General features: G+C 36.3%; 1 protein-coding gene across 1 annotated transcript; it reads left to right on the top strand.

Annotated features, from left to right (window-relative positions):
• The first annotated feature begins 1,134 nt into the window (after nt 1-1,134).
• LOC128638987 (alpha-tectorin-like) lies at nt 1,135-20,187 on the top strand. The gene is made up of 7 exons (XM_053691127.1): nt 1,135-1,174; nt 1,258-1,287; nt 1,497-1,627; nt 3,800-4,078; nt 8,045-8,182; nt 9,448-9,607; nt 19,418-20,187. Exons 1-7 carry the CDS (start codon nt 1,135-1,137, stop codon nt 19,948-19,950), a joined length of 1,311 nt encoding a protein of 436 aa, XP_053547102.1. The 3' UTR covers nt 19,951-20,187.
• Nucleotides 20,188-20,836: the final 649 nt, after the last annotated feature.

The following is a 20,836-nucleotide window of genomic DNA, read 5'->3' as shown; positions in this document are numbered from 1 at the left end:
TCCAACCTTTCTGGGACCAGTGGGAAAACATATTTCAGGAAAAAAAAATAGAGGACAAAGTTGCCAGAGTAGATTATGAAAGGAAATAACAAAATTGTCACAATCCCAAAATGCTTCTGCCACTAATACGCTAGAATCTTGAAATCTTTACCCCACAAAAACAACACAAAATTGTTACCTGCATTGTTAATCTCACAATTTCTTAAACCAAAACCCAAACGCACAGGATTAAAGGCAAACTAAATAGCAACATCATGGGTTTAGTGAATACATCACATGTTGAAAGGTCAATATATTGATTGATCCCTTTTAATAGCATGTAGTGGCGCTAATAAGTAGCTTGCATGCTATTAACCACTTGTTTTCCATAACTATATAGATATATGGGCATATCTCTCCAAGGGATTTGAAAAGGGGCGACATCAGTTTAGTAGACAAATGTGTTTTGTTGGTGCATTTGCTTCACTAATTTATAAGTATAAAAGGGCTTATTATTAATTGGTATTAACTTAGCATTTGTATCCTATTGGTGACCTTTCTTGCTTACATCATCCAATATGGTTGGGTGATGTTAGTGGGCATGCACAGAACTAATGATAAATTTAAAATGTTTTGAGGGGTCATAATTTGAAAAGTGTTGTCTGGGATTTATCTAGTCATTTTAGCTGTGGAATTTTATTGAGCATTTTAATTGAAGTCAACCAAACAGGACAGGTACATGGGAAAACGATTGGCTGTGATCGCAGCAACATCAATGAGGGCTCATCTGCAGCCATTTATATGACTATGAGTATCAAATGATTTTTGCAATCAGCCACACGGACTCCAGGTTTTCGCTCGAGCAAAAACCTTTTTACCTTCAACTTGAATAAAATTAGTGCTAGAATAAGATTGATTAAACTTGACTGGTTCAAGTGTTCAATAGCGCTAATATGATTGCGCTCTAGGCCATTGTGTTACTTTTACATATTATTAAGGTACGTTTTGGGTAATTTTTTTTCTAGATTATTTGGCAAACTTTATTGAGTCTTTCCTGTTGGTAAATTATTCACACACCTGAAAATATAATCATATACTGCGAAATGTGATAAAGTTGTACTCTTCTCTCTTAGAATTCCAAAACCTAAAACAATAATGAAGTGTCTCTTGAAGTGTTTTCCACTTTTTCTCCTTGGTAAGTATTCAATATCTCTGTAACCCAAATAAAATAATAGTTTGTATAAAATTAATATTTCTTTTTCTTTTTTTATTTCACAGTTCTCCAATCAGCATTTTGTGAAGACCAAGGTAAAACAACAATGTAATATGCATTAATATGCATTGTTCTCAAGAACACAAGATTTTCCATAATACCTATAATTTATTCTCTAATTGCTACTGTGTATCTTTGTGTATTGGTGTGAATGCATAAATATTTAAATCTATAAAATTATATATATATATATATATATATATATAAACATATATAGATATTTATATATTTATTTTTTTTAAAGACAATTTGCTATATCCATATGGACCATCTGAAGGTGATAAAACTACTCCAGTAGAAGATGATGGAACATCTGGGGAAGTTTCTATTTCAGTTGACTTTAAGTTCTTCGGTAAAAAATACAAATCTCTCTTTGTAAGTAACACTTTCCACATCACCTAATATCATATAGTTTTGAATAAAATATATATTATAATAATAGATAAATGGTTGGGTAAATATTGAAGTGAACTATAGTTACTGGTATACATTGGATTAGATGCACTAAATCTTGCCTTGACTACAAGCTTGCAAAGTGAGAATTGCCAGGCTTGAGGGTTCCCTTGAGGAATGCAAAAAGGGAAAATGTTCTGTTTCTCAATTAGGAACATTCTCTAATTCCAAAGGTCTAAAATTCATCAGCAAGACCCTCAAATGGGCAGATCTCAGAAAATTAATTGAAAAAGGGTCTGAACCAGGACTTCCCTATAAGCTTACCTTCACAAAAAAATGAAGAAGTTTATTAGAATACCACCTACTCTTGCACACCCAATAGCGTGAGAGTAGGACCTGTCAATAACTGCAGCAATTTTTATCCTCCAACTTTAAGCTGGGGGAGAGAGTTTATGAATCAGTGGTTTAAACTGCTGCTTCATAAATGTCAGTTGCAGTCTCAAATAATCGAGCCTGCAACCGATCAGAACTTTCAGAATTTTATAATTCTAGACCTCATATTTAAATGTAGGTTACACCACTTAGCAAGATACACAGATCACATTGTAAAATGTGTCTTTAGATCATGCCATCATGGACTTCATAGCACTGACCGGTCATTTTAGACCATCTTGCCTGAGTGTAAAGCTTTAGATTATCAGGCACTAAGAAACAGAAATAAATGCAATGCTGTACTCCAAAAAATACAAGTTTAATAGGAGCAGGAATATACCATGTCATAGAACTACCCTTAAATGTGCTATCCATCTTAATTGTTAGACTCTCTGGTGTTCAAATCCTCATAGCTACTGAAAAACAGTAATAACTTTTACTACATATTTGCTAATGGAAGTATATAAATTGCATTTAAATTTAAAAAAGACCCATGAGCTTTTCAATTTTGACCTTTCTATTCCTTTAAGGGAACAACAGTGGACAGTTTTTGGTAGCAATATCATGGTGTTTTAGAGGGGTTTTAAAGTTCTGCAAAGTGAATATGCATTTATATATTCACCTAAAAGGGATCCATGGAGTAATTTGACTGGTTATTACTTGAGCAAAAACAAGTGTTCAGTATGTTTTAAAAACCTAATAGACAAAGGTATGTATCTCTTTATTTCCACAGAATAAATGATAACATTTGAATGCCATGTGTAACAGCTGAATGCAGCATTCAAATGTTACATTTGAATTTTGAATCCTATAGACTTGCATTAAAATCTATGAAAATCAACATTTGATTGTTATATTTAATAATCAGATGATACAGAATAACTTTTTTCCAACATTATTTCTAACTAATGGGCCAGAACAGCTTTTTTCCCACAAACATTTTACCTTTGTTTAGGACCAACATTGTGCCAGAACATTGAACCATTCTTAATGTTTGGGAAGCATATTAGTTAGTTAAACATCATGACTTGTCTCTCTATAAAACATAAAGGCAAATTATAGTATATTCACATTCCATTGTGGATCCAGTTTTTATAGTAGAAGTGTACAACCAAGTAATTTTTTTATGAGTGCTTCTTATAATTTGCCTTTAATGACAAAATAAAAACACATAACCCAAACCTCAACTAGTGTCCTATTTTGGTCAAACAGGAGTAACCATGTTCTGTTAATAATCCAAACTCTAACAAGATCAAGGGGCCTATTTATCAACTCTGTCTGCCTGCTCTGAGCAGGCGGACACACATTGCAGAAAATCAACCCGATCGAGTACTATCGGGTTGATTGACATCTCCCTGCTGGCGGCCAGTGAATCTGCAGGGGGCTGGTACAATGCTGAATACAGAGAGCGCATTGCTCTCCACATTCAGCGAGGTCTGGCAGACCTTATCCGCATTGTCGGATCAGGTCCACCAGACCTTTGATAAATATCCCCCTAAGGGTACCAGCAGTAAAAGAAAAATGATTCTCCACTTTTTTTTTTAGGTATAATCTTTTCATCTTTTACCCTATTCTAAAAACCATGATAGTGTTTATAACAACTAGTAGTGTAATTAAATCTACCCATATCCCTTTCTGATATATAGGGTTGATAAACCATCACTGCATCATTATTTTTAAATCAGAAATTCTTAATTTACATTTATTTGCCTTTTTTTCTAGGTGAATAACAATGGAGTAATTTCATTTAGCACACCCGTGTCACAATACACCCCTGATGCATTCCCACTAAAAAATGGAACATTTGTTACGCCTTTCTGGGGAGATGTGGACAATGATCTTGCAGGATTGGTATATTTCAGGGAGAGCACAGACTCTAATCTGATGGAGAGAATTTCCAAAGACATGGATAAACACCTACCTAACTTGCATTATTTATCTACATGGGCTTTTGTTGCTACTTGGGACAAAGTGGCCTATTATGGATCAGCATCTAAAAAGGTCAGTTCTTCTTATACAAGCAAAGTGGCCATTTACAGTTTTAGCCATTACTACGGAATGATGACTATTATGTCAGAATTCTTAAAACAAAATATCAAATGAAGATTTTGATGGTAAAACATTTATATTATTCTCTTGACCTACTTAGGCTGCTCATATAAACCAACATCATTTATTTTCTTTAGTTTGAGACAACTGTTATTCCTTCAAATATTATTTAAGTTATTTAATTACTATAATAACACTTACAGTTCCTAGAGTTTTTCTTGTATATTAAAATGTAATCATGGACACAAATTAATAGATACCTGTAAATATATATAAATATTGTATTAATGGCAGCTGTAAAAATCTATTTAGTCTGAGTTAAAAGGGTTTCTGCTTCTTTGATATTTTGCTTTGTTGAAATGGCACTTGTGATTGATTAAATCTATTGCCCAATGGCTAACAATTGCCTCCCAAAGAAATTGAAATCCATAAAATACTGTATAATTGCCCTAGTTTGGATTTTCTTCCTCGTTTATTGGGAATACAAAACATTTTTTGTAGTAATTAAACCTCCTTTGTTAATTTGCAGTTAGTTTAAAATGAATTTAGCAAATAAGATTAGAAGCATTTATGTTTTCTCTGTATTTTTCATTTAAATGTTTATAAATGTGGTGTTTCCATTTTTGTATTGATATAAAATACTCTATTTTTTAGATCACTGGTCCCTCTCCTCTATTTTGCTTAAAATCACCTTCTTTTGTATTGACCTCTTCAATGAAATTCTGGTGTTTCTACATCTATATTGCCATAAGGCTTATACTTCATGCTTTCCCTTACAGTGCACCAAATAAAAATATAGAATAATGCTGGATATAGAGTGCTTATTTGAGCAAGTGAACCAAAATCCTATTTCTAGCAGTACAAGTGTGTACCAACTATAAACCAAGCAAACTTGGATATAAAATTGTCTCCCATTTTATGTGTTCACAGATTGTCAATTTTACCTTCTGGAGTGTATTTAATTGTTTGCAAACAACTAATTTACCTTTATTTGTTATTTGAAATGGCCACTTTTGCCTATTTATCCCCTCCTACACTGAAAATATGAGTAACAAACATTTTTTTCTGTAGAAAATCTATGTAAATAGGAGACAATAACACTGTTTAATCTCCCAGTGAGGGGTATGATGGAGAGAGATTTTGCATTTGAAATAGCTGTTTGTCTTTATTCAACCCTCTCAACTATTATTATTAATACCTAACATAAATGCTTGCAAGCTCAGCCCATTGTTACAGGCATGTCCTAAATGATGGTTTTAATGGAAAAAAAAATCAAAACAGTTATTGCAATCACAGAAATAAACATGAAAGAAACATTTACCAAACATTTAATACTCTTCGGGGGGTACAACAAGCCATTTGGAACGCATTAATGGGAAACTAATTTTATATTACAGTGTCCCTTTAAACTTGCATATCCAAAGTTAGTTCAAAACAGTTATAAAAAAATAAAAAAAAATAGCCACCTGTGAAAAATATATCAGACAGATATCCATAGATCTCCTATAATATTTACTGAATTATATGCATTCCAATCTAAACAAATATTCATGACGAATGGTAGTGCAGTCAAATTATTTATGTTAAGGCAGGACCTCTTTCCTTTGGCTGATATTATTTATTTGTTTATTTATTTCATGTTGCACTGAGTAGAAAAAATATACAGCAAATCAAAGGAAAGTTTACAGAACTCAGTTGAGAAGACTGCAAACTCAGCTATTTCCAAAGTTTATGTTTTAGCAGCCATGCAAAATTGGCTTTTGTTGACTATTAATCTTAAGGTGTTAAAAATAAAAAAAAGTTAGGTTGATAGATGACTATTTATGAATAAACATCAGAGGCTTTTAAACATTAGTTCAGTCCATTCATAAACAAAAAAACTACTTTTAGATTCTAATACAGTTAAAGGTTAAATGTTAAAGCAATAGGCGTGCGCAGCATCTGTCATTAGGGTGTGCATCCACTGTAATTCAGCACTTATATATATACTAGGGAGTGCTAATAATGTCCAAGGGGCCATGGACTCTTACATGTATATGTATACTGTATATCCTATACCGTGGGTTTATGACATCTTTCAGGTTACAGTATTTATCTGGTCCACTATGAAGTTGTATGGGTGTTGAGACCTATATAATCTGTGGTCTCACAGTATTTCATTTGGTCAGTTTGTAATATCGATGTAGGGGTGCAATCACTACTAACTGATAATATCTTAATATACCAGCAAATTATAGGTAGTTTCTCCAACAGTCGCCAAACCCCTAGTAAGCATGAGAGAAGGCATCACATCGATTATGACCCCCAACCTGTCTGGGGATTAGGGCCATTAATCTTATTGGCTCTTTAATTGTCCACTTGGGACATTTGTTGTACATCTGCAGTACAATTGATAGTGAAGTCCATAAGTGCTATATTTTAAATATATTTTAGTTACTTTTTCAAGTTTATATGTAAATAGCGTTTATTATTTTTAACAAACCTAGTAACAGGATGGTAATAGAGAATACCAGCAAGGGGCAAGTACCAGTTTATTGTGGAGTTCATGTATTTGGGTACATAACAATTTTCCACAATACAATGTACTTAGAATAGTTGTGGCAACTGCTATCCCTTAAGAAGTTTGATATGCATAACTAATGGTAATGCATATAGTATTTTGTTTTTGTTCCCATGGTTACCACTTCTAGCCTCTAATATACCATCCCTATATGTGTGAGTCACGATAAGTCAAATGAGAGAAGTTTAGATCATTAGCTGTGTCTGCATATACACTCATGACACTTGTAGTTCATAATGTTTGTGTGATTACTTATAAGTTAAGTTTTGTTTTTTGACAATACACTATGAGACCATGGCATGGTAACTAAGACCCGCTCTTAAGAGTAACCATACAGGTTACTATGTGGGCATGTATCGCTAAAAGTTCACTATGTTATGTTATGACACGCTATTGTATTAACACTTATTTTCTTGGATGATATGTTTATGTACATTTTGTAAGAGCCGGTGGAAGACGGCGAAACCGGAAATGACACATTAGTCCTTCCGGTGACACGAAATAGTGGAACGCAGGTTTGTTTTAGCCATTCACTTTGTCGCTTCTTTGGGAATACACAGGTTGGAGTGTGTGTGTTTTGATTACAACTTGATTTGTTTGCCTATATATTATTTGATATATCTCACTTTATGTTATGCTGATGAAGGGTAGTATATACCCAAAAACGTTTCAATAAAAATAACCTTTGTTATTCTATTATTTGAAAAGCCCTGAGAGTGCATTTGTTCGAGTGGGTATATATATATATATATATATATATATATATATATAAATAAAACACATTAGTATACATATTTACATATACACACACATGTACACACATATGTACACTTTCACACTCACTCATACTAATTATTATAAATACAACATTACCATGTCCAAACCCCTTAACTCTTTCCCTCCATGTCCCTTCCCCCCCCCCCCCCAAGCCCCCTCTGTACTCTAACCCTAATGCGTATTCCATTGCACTTTTAAAAGGGGACGGAAATATGAAATCAAGTCATATCCCCTGCTTCCCTCACTGATTGGCTGCTGCATGCCAGAACATCCTGTGGGAAAAGCCTGTAAAAACAAGAGCCAGGATCCCATAAGAGCCCAGTGTGGGCACCTCTCAAACGGAGGGAGCGCTGTGTGATGGATGTGGGCCTGGTCAGATCTTTGACCTCCCTACTGTACCTTTGAAATGCTACAGAGTGCACAGGGTTGATTAGGGTGTTCCCAGGCACACCCTGTGTGCAAGCCTATGGTTAAAGTTATGAGTGAAGAAAACCACAATCCACCTTGTTAGTGTGTATGAAATAGGACATTCTATATGATTTTAATTGTTAAAAAAATCTTTTCTTTGTATGACTCTGTAGGTCAACACTTTCCAGGCTGTCCTTACTACTGATGGTTACAGGTACTTTATAATCCTGAATTATGGGGATATCCAATGGACAACAGGTACAGCTAGTGATGGTGATGCTAACACAGGCTTAGGAGGAACACCAGCCCAGGTAATGCAATATAACATAACTGTATAAGCAATCTCGATAAAAAACAGTCATGCATAGAATTAAATGAAAGTGACCTTCTAGTGAGCTTTAAACAGAAACATTTTAAAGGGAAACTTTTAAGGAATATAAGTGATCTTAACACTATGGGGTCAATTTATTAATGTGCAAGCGGACATGATACGATATAGCGTATCATATACGCTGCACATCGATAAATGCTGACAGCATACGCTGTCAGCATTTATCATTGCACCAGCAGTTCTTGTGAACTGCTGGTGCAATACCGCCCCTTGCAGATTCGCGGCCAATCGGCCACTAGCCGGGGGTGTCAATCAACCAGATCGTATTCAATCTGGTTGATTTTTGTGCGCCGCCTCAGAGCAGGCGGACAGGTTATGGAGCAGCAGTCTTTAGACTGCTGCTTCATAACTTCTGTTTCTGGCTGAAGGCTCGCCGGAAACACAGGGCATCAAGCTTGATAAATTGACCCCTATAAACTAACTTGCAGGGCAAAATATATATATATATATATATATATATTCACACACATAAACAACGCACACATGTATATATATATATACATATACATACATACACACATATATATATATATATACACACATAAATATATATATATTTATATACATATACAGTATATATATATATATATATATATATATATATATACACACACACACATCTATCTATCTATACATATATATATAAAATATAGCCAGGATATGCACTCTCACCTTCCTTCATCTGCCAGGGTGCTAGTGATATACATAGTAACAGAAATGAAAAGACAAGTGTCACAGTAAATCTGATTTTTGATATACCGAGTGAGTGCAAGTTTTCATTTCTGTTACTATATATATATACCCTCCCCCCACACACACACATAAACATACACACAATGGTTATAAATTAGGTTTTTAAATTTGGATCTACATGACTGATTTCAACAAATTTCACATAATGCAGATACATTAAATAAATATAACCATAGCTAGATGAGATGAAACTAATATTTTAAAGCTATTATGATGCACCTGTATATTTTGTGATATATTTTGATGATGTTAGCTTTAAGTTAAGATATAGCAAACTGATTTATTTTGCAGTAAAGTTTTCTTGAGATAATATGGGTTTCTGGTTTATAAGATTTTCCATTGGGTAGACTTCATATTTTTATTTATTTTAAACTTGTACACGTTGGGCTTTAAAGATAAAATAATTCCAGTATGAATTCTTGCATCTCACAGGCTGGATTTAACAGTGGTGATGATACTAATTACTTCAATATTCCTGGCTCCAGAACTAATGAGGTATTGAAAATTAAGTCTACATCCAATGTCAACTATCCAGGACGATGGATCTTCCAGGTAGATGATTTTAAGGTGCCAGGAGGATGTGTATATCAAGGTAAATGATGTTGCTTAATGCTGTAATAAAACTGCCTGAACCAAATTCTAGTTATAATAGCACTAGGCAATAAGCCTGCCCAGAGGGCAGTCTATGTTTAAAAAATACAAACCCCCAAGCTAAAGTTATAAAAAATAAAAAAAGTAAAATTACATAAAAAAATAAACAAAGCTATCCAAAATAAAAATTTTAAACCTAAACTAATACCCCAATAAAAATAAAAAAATCCCCCCCAAATAAAAACATCCCCTAATCTAATACTAAACTAACTATAGCCCTTAAAAGGGCCTTTTGCAGGACATTGCCCTAAGTTAAACAGCTCTTTAACTTAAAAAAATACCAATTACCCCCTAACAGTAAAACCTCCCACCCTACCAACCCCTCCAAAATAAAAAAACCTAGCTTTTAAAAAACCTAAGCTATCCATTGCCTCTCAAGGGGCATTTGTATGGGCATTTCCCTTAAAAGGGCATTCGGCTCTTTTACTGCCCATTAAATCCATAATCTTAAAAACAAAAAAAATGTAAAAATGTAAAAAATCCTAAAACTATGCCCCAAATAAGTACTCACCATTCCTGAAGTCCGGCAGTGAAGGTCTTCGTCCAGTCGGCTCCATCATCTTCTATCTTCACCACCAGATGTGTATTAAATCTGCCTCCTCCCCACAACCCCTCCAGCATCTGCCGCTGCTCTTTTTGTATATATGTCGTATTCTGGCTGGTGTAAGGTACCACCTCGCCAGTAATTTGAAATTCATTTCCATAATATTAGAGGAGATTGTGGCTTCTTTGTGGCATTGTAAGGCATGGTCCCATGCCTCCTGGCTAATTTCTCTTTCTAAGTCTTTAGCCCATTTGTGGGTGAAGGAAGGGTATGCTTTGCCGCTATTGGTCAGTAGTATGTTGTACAATTTAGATATAATATGTCTGGGTTGGGTTTGCTGCGAACATAAATTTTCGAATCTAGTCAGGGGGCGGTTAAATTCTTCTCTTTTCTTATGTGTTTGAACAAAATGTGCTAATTGTGTGTAAGCGAACCATGGAGGGGGGGGACCCCCTCCAGTACCTATCAAGTTCTCCCTTTGTATCAGCTTGCCTCCTTCTAATATACTTTTTAAGGTGAGTTCTTGTATGTGTGGGGAGGAGCTGGTTAGGGAAGGGAAACCTGTGGTCGGTAAGTCAGGATTGCTCTTGTATGGCGTCATTGGGGAGGGCGTGGTGGAGAGGTGGTTGGATGTTTTAAGAAGTTTGTCCCAAATTAGGAACAATTCATTCCACAGTGGATATTGTGAAATTTATATGGGTCTTAGTTTTGGAGTGATCCAAGCCCATACTCCCATATTTTCTGAATTTAGAATTGTTCTGTCAAGTTGTATCCACCGTTTATCTGTTGAGTTATAACACCACTCCACCAGGCGTTGCAGAATTGATGCTTGTCTGTAGATTTCTATGTTTGGTACCCCCAGCCCCCCTCTATGTCTGGGGAGGAACATAGTAGCTTTTGGGATGCGTGGTCTGATTTTTTGCCAGATGTATTGTCCTATGATCTCTTGAAGGTTTGTAATGTAGTGTCTGGGTAACGGTGTAGGTAGTGTTTGTAATACATACAGGATGCGAGGTAGAATAGTCATTTTAACTACCTGGATTCTGCCCAACCATGAGATCTGTTTGTTGCCCCAGCTAGATAGATCAGCTGTGATTTGTTCTTGTAGTGGTTTGTAATTGTTTGTGAATAGGTCTTTTGGGTCTGCTGTCAGATATATACCGAGGTACTTCATTTTGTGGGGTTGGACGACCAGGGGACTTTCAGATTTTATTTTGAGTATAGTTTCTGAGGATGCATTAATGTTTAAGATTTCCGATTTAGAAGCATTTAGATGAAAATTAGAAAATCTACTATATACGTCAAATTCGTCTAGTAATGTTGTCAAAGAGTCCTCTGGGTCGGTTAGCATAAACAAAATATCATCGGCATATAATGCCATTTTATGTTCTGAGTCATTGATTTTGATGCCGCTAATCTGGGAGTTCTGTCTAATTTTATGAGCCAATGCCTCTACAGATAGGGCGAATAGGATTGGGGACAAAGGGCACCCCTGTCTTGTCCCGTTAGTGATCTGGAAGGGGTCTGACAGGATGTCGTTAACTCTCACCTTAGCCGAGGGATTAGAATATAATGCAAATTGTTACTAATGTTCATTTGTTGTAGAACAGAGCCGAGAAAGCCCCAATTGACCCTGTCAAAGGCCTTCTCGGCATCTGTGGAGACCAAAATCATAGGGATCTGTTTGTTACGGGCGTAAGAGATTAGTTGGAGTATCCTTAGCGTATTGTCTTTCGCCTCGCGGCCTGGTACAAAACCTACTTGGTCTGGGTTCACTAACTTGGGTAGTATCCTATTAAGTCTGTCCGCGAGGATTTTAGCGTAAATTTTCACATCTGCATTAAGCAGGGAAATTGGTCTCAAATTTTCAGGTTTTGTAGGCGGTTTACCCGGTTTGGGAAGGACTGTGATGTAAGCTTCCAACATATGTTTGGAGAAGCCGCCTACTTCGTCAATGACATTAAATAATTGTGTGAGATGGGGTGCTAAGTCAGCGGAATACATTCTATAATATTTACTTCCGAAGCCGTCAGGTCCAGGGCTTTTTCCCAATGGGGTGTGTTTTATAGCCGTTGAGACTTCTTCGCATGTGATAGGGTGGTCAAGTAATGCTGAGTCTGTTGAGTCTAAGTGGGGTAGTTCCAAATCAGAGATATATTTACATGCGTCGGGGGAACCCCGATACTGACGGTCCTGATTATTAACAGCTGTTGGTTGGACAATGTTATAAAGAGTCTCGTAATATTTTCTAAAGGTTTCTGCAATACTAAAGCTGTCAGTCTTAGTGTGCCCCTTTTTATCAGTCAGAGTGAGAATATATGATTTTAAGTGTTTATGCTTGAGAGATCTAGCGAGTAAGCGACCCGCTTTATTCCCATAAGTATAAAAGTGCTGTTTGAGTGCTAGAGTTTGCTTTTGCTGATCTAGGTGTAGGAAGTCCCTGACCTTTGTGCGAGCTTGTGATAAAAGATCTAAAAGGGATGTATTTTCTGGATTCTGTTTATGAGCTCTTTCTGCCTCTGACAAACTTTGTAATAAATCATTATATTTTTCTCTATGTAATTTGCGTATTCTAGCTTTGTGTTTAATCAGAATCCCTCTAATCACACATTTGTGTGCTTCCCATCTATTCACCTCTGAGGTCATATTTATTTTGTTAATTTGAAAGTATTCTGGGATTGCTTTCTCTAGGTCTACTCTGACCAGAGGGTCGTCTAATAGGTGATCATCTGGTCGCCATTGGAACGGGACAAGGGGTGTTTCGGGCCATTCTACTACGCACAGAACTGGTGCGTGGTCTGACCAGGTGATAGGAAGAATTTTAGACATTTTTATTGTAGATAATATTAGTGGGTCTGCAAAGAAGTAGTCTAATCGAGAATACACCCTGTGGGGGTGGGAAAAAAAGGTGTAGTCTCTTCTGGTCGGGTTAGATAGTCTCCATACGTCATGGACAGCTAAGTCTCTGAGGAGGTGGTTAATACACTTGAGGTCTCTTTTAGGAATTGTAGAACTGCCCCCTGATGTATCTAGTTCAGGGTCCATAGGGGTGTTAAACTCCCCTCCCAAAATGAGTGGACCTTTCTTCTGGTCTAATATGTGATTAGATAGATGTCTCATAAATGTCTTTTGGCCTTTGTTAGGGAAATAGGTGTTTACAATTGTGATAGGGCGTCCGTATAGCAACCCATGGACAATAATAAATCTGCCTTCCTGATCCTTGTCTGTGTGTATCATTTGAAATGGTATAGATTGTTTAATTAAAATGACTACGCCGTTCTTTTTATTAGGGCCGGAGGCAAAAAAGGCAGTGGGGTAGTCTTTATTGTGCCACTTTCGTTCATGGCCTTTCTTGAAGTGGGACTCCTGCAGGAGGATGATATCCCCACCCAGTCTATTGAGGTCTTTCAGGACAATACGGCGTTTCATGGGGCTATTCAAACCCTTAGCATTAATGGTTATGAGTTTAAGGGTTTTACATGCCATTATTGAAATATGTAAAAAAAAAAAAAAAAAAAAAGGGGGGGGGGGGATTAGGAAAGGTAGGTAGGGCGAGTAGGAAAAGTAGGAGAAATTAAGTGTAAGTGAGTGTAGTAAAATAAGGAATAGGTGGTAGAAGACGTGTCTGAGAAAGAGAGTAAAAGGAGTGTTATTACAGGATCAGTAGTGAAGTATGGTTCTTGTAACCTGACTACTAAGAGAGGAGTACGGTTACTATTGAAAAGGAAGAGGAAAGAGCCTTGTCTCCTAGGGGTCTTTGAGGAGTGTTAGTCTTGTGTTATATATAGTATAGTTCCCGGTATATAAGGTCCATATGGATAGGGTCAATCTAGTTCGAAATAGTTCTATCCTGACTTGTGGCGTAAAGAGTTAGCCGGCTGCTAGATGTGTAAGCCTAAGAGTGTAGTTTTCTGATTGTCATGGTGTTTCTGGTGTTGTGTGGAAGCATAAATTGTTGGTTATGTGTTATCAGTAGTGATTCAGTCAATGTCTAGTCATGTTCAAGTGAGTAGATGAGTATAGGTAGAGTTATACGTCAAAGAAAATGAGATGATAACCTTTTTGTTTTAAAAAACCGTTGAACTTGTCACAGGTAAACATACAGTAAATATAGCGATATATTATATAAAATCATGTAGTTTCACCAACAGAAAGGGGAAAGGTAAAATATTAAACAATTCTGGTATACTTGCAGTTAACTAAATGGTTGGAACATTTTACATTTACTGTGCGTACATATTTTCCCATTATCAAACTGTGTAATCATTATATATCTTATTATTCCTCATCAAACACAGTTCCAGCTGTCTATTATGGTGAGATGATGTACTATTTCAAACTGGTGGATATATCAAATCATCAACGGTTATACATGAAATATTGTATTCTGCAGAACCAACAACTCATAGTTCTAATAAGGAATGACAGCATACTGTGATAGTGGACAGCCCCTATGTATCATAAGTTAGCTTGCTATTTAAAACAGATTGTATTAGTAACATAAACATAATTATTTGTTAAGCTGCTTTTGATCTAGAAAATGTCTAAGTGAACAAAGACATGCACAGTGCTTGTAATCTGACATTTACTATATTGTAGTGATGATTGACAGGAAAAAGTCCAATTTGGGGTGATATAGGTAAGCCCCATTGTCCTTTAAAGAAAACTCAAAGTTTCACATTTTAGTCTTAATTATTGTACAGCTGCCTAAAGCATGAGCTGTCAAGTCTTTTCCAAAAGTGGTAATGGATGACAAAGTGTTCATTTAAACTACATACGATACCTCATCTAGGCGGGGGAGCTGAAGGTAGATTGTCATCGGGTTGAGAGGAGGGGGTGATTCTCATGTCATCTGCTTCTGTATCTGGGAAAGAGATCTTGAGGCCCAATTTTTCCTTAAGCCTATGAAGGTCGTCCGGGCCACGATAAATTATCGTTTCCCCATTTTTTGTGATGATTAAACTTACAGGGAACCCCCAGCGGTATTGGATTCCCTCTGCTCGAAGTGTGTCGGTAATAAATCTCAGATCTCAGCGCTTCTGAAGGGTGGCAGGGCTTATGTCGGAGAATATTTGAATCTTGATGCCTGCATGTGTAATGGGGGACTTAACTCTTGCGTTCTTTAGTACTTCTTCTTTATCAAGGAAATTCAGGAAACGGACTATGACATCTCGTGGTGGTGCTTTCCCCGCTGGCTTAGGCCTGAGGGCCCTGTGTGCCCTTTCTAGAATCATATCTGGTGCAGACGGAGTGCCCTTAATGGTGCGAAATAAATCTTGCAAGCAGCCCGAAAGGGCAGATGGGATGATGGATTCAGGGATCCCTCTGATTCTCAAATTGTTTCGTCTGTTTCGGTAATCGAGGTCCTCGACTTTGTCTAATAAAAAGTTAATATTTTCTTCATGGTTATGTATCTGTTTAGTGGATTGCTGTACATCATCACATAACATTGTTTGTATATTTTCTAGTTTGGCGACTTTTTGCTTTACTTGAGAAATGTCTTTTCGCAGTTCACCAAATAAGCCCCTGACCTCCTTCAGCACTTCTTTAATATCATCTTTGGATGACAGGTTTTTTAGGTCCTCTCTTGTTATTAAAGGGCTATTATTGTGTGATGTGTCGTGCAATGAAGCCTGAGCTTGTACCTCAGAGGAATCAGGCCCTTTTTCATTTTGAGGTTCCACTGTCTTAAGGTATTGATTGAGGGTGGAATTTTTCTGTGGTTTTTCCATTCTAGGTGCCCGTTTACAGGGCATTCCAAATCTGCCCTGCTCTGACCAAATAGTTCATGTTGTAAGAGTTAGGGCAATTTTCAGATGTTTTAGCTTAAAATGTGCTTATTGAACCAAGCATGGGCCGTATCTGGTGTGAAATAAAGTATGTTTAAGTATTTTTCAGGCCTGTTTTGTGTCTTTTACTATTTTTATAAGGCCTTGGATGTTCAGGGAAGGTAGGGGCCTTTCATATTTTACCTCCAGCTCCCCTGTATTCCTGTCTTGTCTTTTATGTGAAGATTTGATGGCCCCCACCGGAGCAGAACTAACTCGATACTTTATCTCACTTAAATTAGGGCCCAGTGTGTCGGGTGATTGCCGCTGTGTGACCCAGTACAATAGATCAAGTCAATGCCCTGGTATTTATCCGGTCGGGTAGTAGTCAGTGACCGGAGCTTTGCAGAAGCTGCGTAGTAGGTCTTACCAATATGTCTTGGGCCTAAGTTGTAATGGCGTCCGCCAGTTCTGGGTCCTGTTGCGGTACGATTTGAGAGGTCGATCTTAGCTGCTAAGCCCGGTGATTACTCAGCGGATGGTAGTCCGTGTCGCAAGCGATGCCAAAGCCATATGAGAATTATGTGATCCGGGGTAACTGCATGTAGGCCAGATGATCTGGGCCGTTACCAATGCTTCCTTGCCTACGTCTCACACGGCTTTGTCCAATTTTTTTAATCGGGTCTATCCCAGATACTCAGGGTTGCTCTAGATGGGATGAGAGCAGTGTAAATTACCGGGAACTTGAGGTTTTACCCCCTTAAGGAGAAACTTGGCTACGGAGCCTAGTTAGTGTGCGGCCATTTCCCTGCTTGGCCAGGCTCCGCCCCCGAACTTAGTATTTTTTAAATGTAAAAGAGCTGTTTAACCTAGGACAATGCCCTACAAAAGGCCCTTTTAAGTGCTATTGGGAGTTTAGGTTAGATTAGGGGGTGTTTTTATTTTGGGGGGGCTTTTTATTTTCTTAGGGATTAGGTTTCATTTCTTTATTTTTGATAATTTTGTTTGTTTTTTTCTGTAATTTTAGAGTTTTTTATTTTTTGTAATTTTAGATGATTTTTTTGTAATTTAATGTTAGGTTTTATTTAAGTGTAACTTAGTATTGGGTTAATTTAGGGGGTGTTAGGTTAGGGGGCTTAGTAATTAAATTATTTATTTGCATTGTGGGGGGTTTGGAGGTTTAGGGGTTAATAGGTTAATTAGGTTTATTGCAATATGGGGGTTCGGCAGTTATGGGGTTAATAGGTTCATTTGTTTTATTGCTATGTGGGGGTTTGTCGGTTTAGGGGTTAATAGGTTAATTAGGTTTATTGCGATGTGGGGGGTTTGGTGGTTCAGGAGATAATAGGTTAATTAGGTTTATTGCGATGTGGGGGGGTTGGCGGTTTAGGGGTCAATGTTTTAATTATGTTATTTGTGGATTAGGGGTTAATTACTTTATTATTTTGCGATGTGGGGGTTTGCGGTTTAGGTGGCTGTTAATACTTCATGCGGGAGGTTAGTATTTTTTGTTATACTTCGTGCGGGCGGTTACATGTTTTTTTATTTCTTTCTTGCGGGCGGTTAAGTGTTTTTTTGTTGTTTAGAAGTAAATTGGTAAATTTGACTTTCATGTCCCTTTAAGCACACAATTGCCCATAATGCCACTGTCATGCACAACCTCTTTTACATCAAACCCACAAACACATACATTTTGTGATTGAAGGGGAGTACTGTAGATAGGGGCATATATGGGAGTATACAGGGGCATATTTAATCTATAACAATCTGGGAAATTAGATGTGTTGGTTATTTAGCAAGTTAGAGTCATCTAACTGAACTAAATTGAGTTTCCTTTACTAGTACAATGATTTCAGATACAGGGTTTATGTATAGTTGCAGGTTCCTGGTCTAACATCAGGAATTTAGTGCATATACAATTGAATTTACTGCCTGAGCCCTTAGCAGATAAATTAAAGCAAAGCGGTGACTGTGCAAAGTTTAAAGTTAAACTGAATATCATTTCCCAAAGCTATAAATGTATAGGTGATCATTTTCAATAGGAGTGACAGTTTTTAATAAAATAATGTATTAGTCTAATCTAATCATTGCCTTATTACAAAATTAGAAAAACATGTACAATATATGCCCTAGAATATTACCATGCTAAATATAATGGATCCTACACAGGTCACCTATACAAACATGCATTTGAAGTTAAAATCAATTAAAAACAGATGTAAGCTACAAAAACATATCGTAACCTGCTTACACAATGCTTTCCATAAGAAAGATGGAATTTTTATGTCACTCAAATGATTGTATTATTAAATACATATAATATTGTAGTTTATGGCAATGTTATTTTGTATTTAGTTAAAGGGACACTGAACCCAATTTTTTTTCTTTACTGATTCAGATAGAGCATGCAATTTTAAGCAACTTTCTAATTTACTCCTATTATCAATTTTCTTCAGTCTCTTGGTAAATCTTTATTTGAAAAGCAAGAATGTAAGTTTAGATGCCGGCCCATTTTTGCTCATCATACTTGTAAGTGATGAGTTAAGTGTTGCACTCAAGCACAACCCAAAATAGCGCTGTAAAATGTATCTTGAAACCTGAAGCAAACCATTTGTGAGTGTGCAAAGGAAAACAAATGAAAATGCTATGGAAATAAATAATTTATATTTAGACTAAACACTTGTGAAACAATGTATTAATAAATGCAATTTAAAAAAAAAAAAAAAAAGGTTTTGTGACACCCTTTTTTTTGTGACTGTCACTCAAGCTGTAAAAAATATGAGCATGAAAATAATGGCACTACTGATTGCTCTTAAAGGGACACTGAACCCAAATTTTTCTTTCATGATTCAGATAGAGCATGCAATTTTAAGCAACTTTCTAATTTACTTCTTTTATGAATTTTTCTTCGTTCTCTTGCTATCTTTAAAAAAGAAGGCATCTCAGCTAAGGAGCCAGCAAATTTTTGGTTGAGAACCATAGACAGCACTTGTTTATTAGTGCTGTCCAATCAGCAAGGACAACCCAGGTTGTTCACCAAAAATGGGCCGGCATCTAAATTTACATTCTTGCTTTTCAAATAAACATACCAAGAGAATGAAGAAAATTTGATAATCGGAGTAAATTAGAAAGTTGCTTAAAATTGCATGCTCTATCTGAATCATGAAAGAAAAATGTTGGGTTCAGAGTCCCTTTAAGCAATGTTAATGCACAATTAATTAATTTTCAAAGTGTAAACCTAACATTTTGTCATGTTTCACAGCTGTTTACTTTCTTAACCAAACTGAAATCTAATGCAAATTTTTTATACTTTTACATAAAATAATTTTGCTAATGCTTTTATTTTAATGTTTGTAATGATCTATTACATTAGTAATTATAGCTGCAGTGCACAGCAAATACAGTAATTAACACTAATACATTTCTTTCATCACTTCAGCTTTTTTTGCTAAAGAGGGTGAAGACTTCTGGAAGGATTCTTCGTGTACCACAAAATGTAAATGTATTGTAACTGGGGAGGTTGTCTGTTTGGAGGAAGGCTGCCCTGAGTCCAACACTTGTGAACCCTCAGGATCATTTTTTAGTTGCCAAGTCCAAGAACAGACACATGAGCAAAATGAACAGGAAGAGCAGAATGAACAGGAGGAGCAGAATGAACAGGAAGAGCAGAATGAACAGGAGGAGCAGGTAGAGCAGAATGAACAGGAGGAGCAGAGTGAGCAGGAAGAGCAGAATGAGCAGGAGGAGCAGGAAGAGCAGAATGAGCAGGAGGAGCAGAATGAACAGGAGGAGCAGAATGAGCAGGTAGAGCAGAATGAACAGGAGGAGCAGAGTGAGCAGGAAGAGCAGAATGAGCAGGAGGAGCAGGAAGAGCAGAATGAGCAGGAAGAGCAGAATGAGCAGGAGGAGCAGAATGAACAGGAAAAGCAGACTGAGCAGGAGGAGCAGAATAAAGAACACGATTGCTCATAGATCCCACCAGTAATTCTTGTTTTCTAATGTCAAATAGAAGATGTGTTTTTCAGATCCTATTCTTACTAGTGCAATAAATCTTATCATCAAGATCAGTTTATGAGATAATTTAATACATTTCTTCAATATAAATATCTAACTTTCAGTTTGTTGCTTCTAGTATATTCCATGAACCTTATTGTCATTCTCTGATGTGAGTAAATCAAAACATAAAAATAAAAACAATAACTAATTCCACTCTCAGTCACTATTTCAGAGGATTTTCCGAGTCCTTGCACCAAAAAGAAATCACCAACTCAAAGTTTATTTTATATACTGTAGCTATTAATCTGTGTTTTTAAAATGAAATTAGGGATAAATATCTACTGATACCAAAGAAGAATCAGCAATATAAGGTATATTTTGTGCACAAATTCTCCCGTTTTCAAATGAACTGAGAGCAACACAGAAAAGAAAAACATTCTTAAAGGGACATAAAACCCAAATCTTTCATTTATTATTTAGGATAATATTATAAAAAGATTTACTTCTATTATCAGATTTAGAATTTGAGGAGCAGCACTGTGGCATTTGCATGCTCTTGATTTTACCCACCTGCTCTTCAACAAAGGATACCAGGGGACAAAGTAAATTTTATAATAGAAGTATATTAGAATTTTTTTTTATTGTACTCTCTTTGGTAATTATGAAATACACATTTTGGGTTTCATGCTCTTTAAAATTAGTATACATTGAAGCAATCTTTTTTTTTTTTTTATTTATATTCATTTACTAGAATCCCCAATTTCTATTTTTAATCAAAGCAGCAATTCTCAAAGTCTAGACTTCACTAGGGGTGTCCCACTATGGAGTCTATTCCAGTCTAGTAGAAAGATTGTGTGGAGTG

Source organism: Bombina bombina, chromosome 8 (assembly GCF_027579735.1).
Source record: "Bombina bombina isolate aBomBom1 chromosome 8, aBomBom1.pri, whole genome shotgun sequence".
Lineage (NCBI taxonomy): Eukaryota > Metazoa > Chordata > Amphibia > Anura > Bombinatoridae > Bombina > Bombina bombina.
Note: the sequence above shows the minus strand (reverse complement) of the source record. Positions and strands in the feature narration are given on the sequence as shown.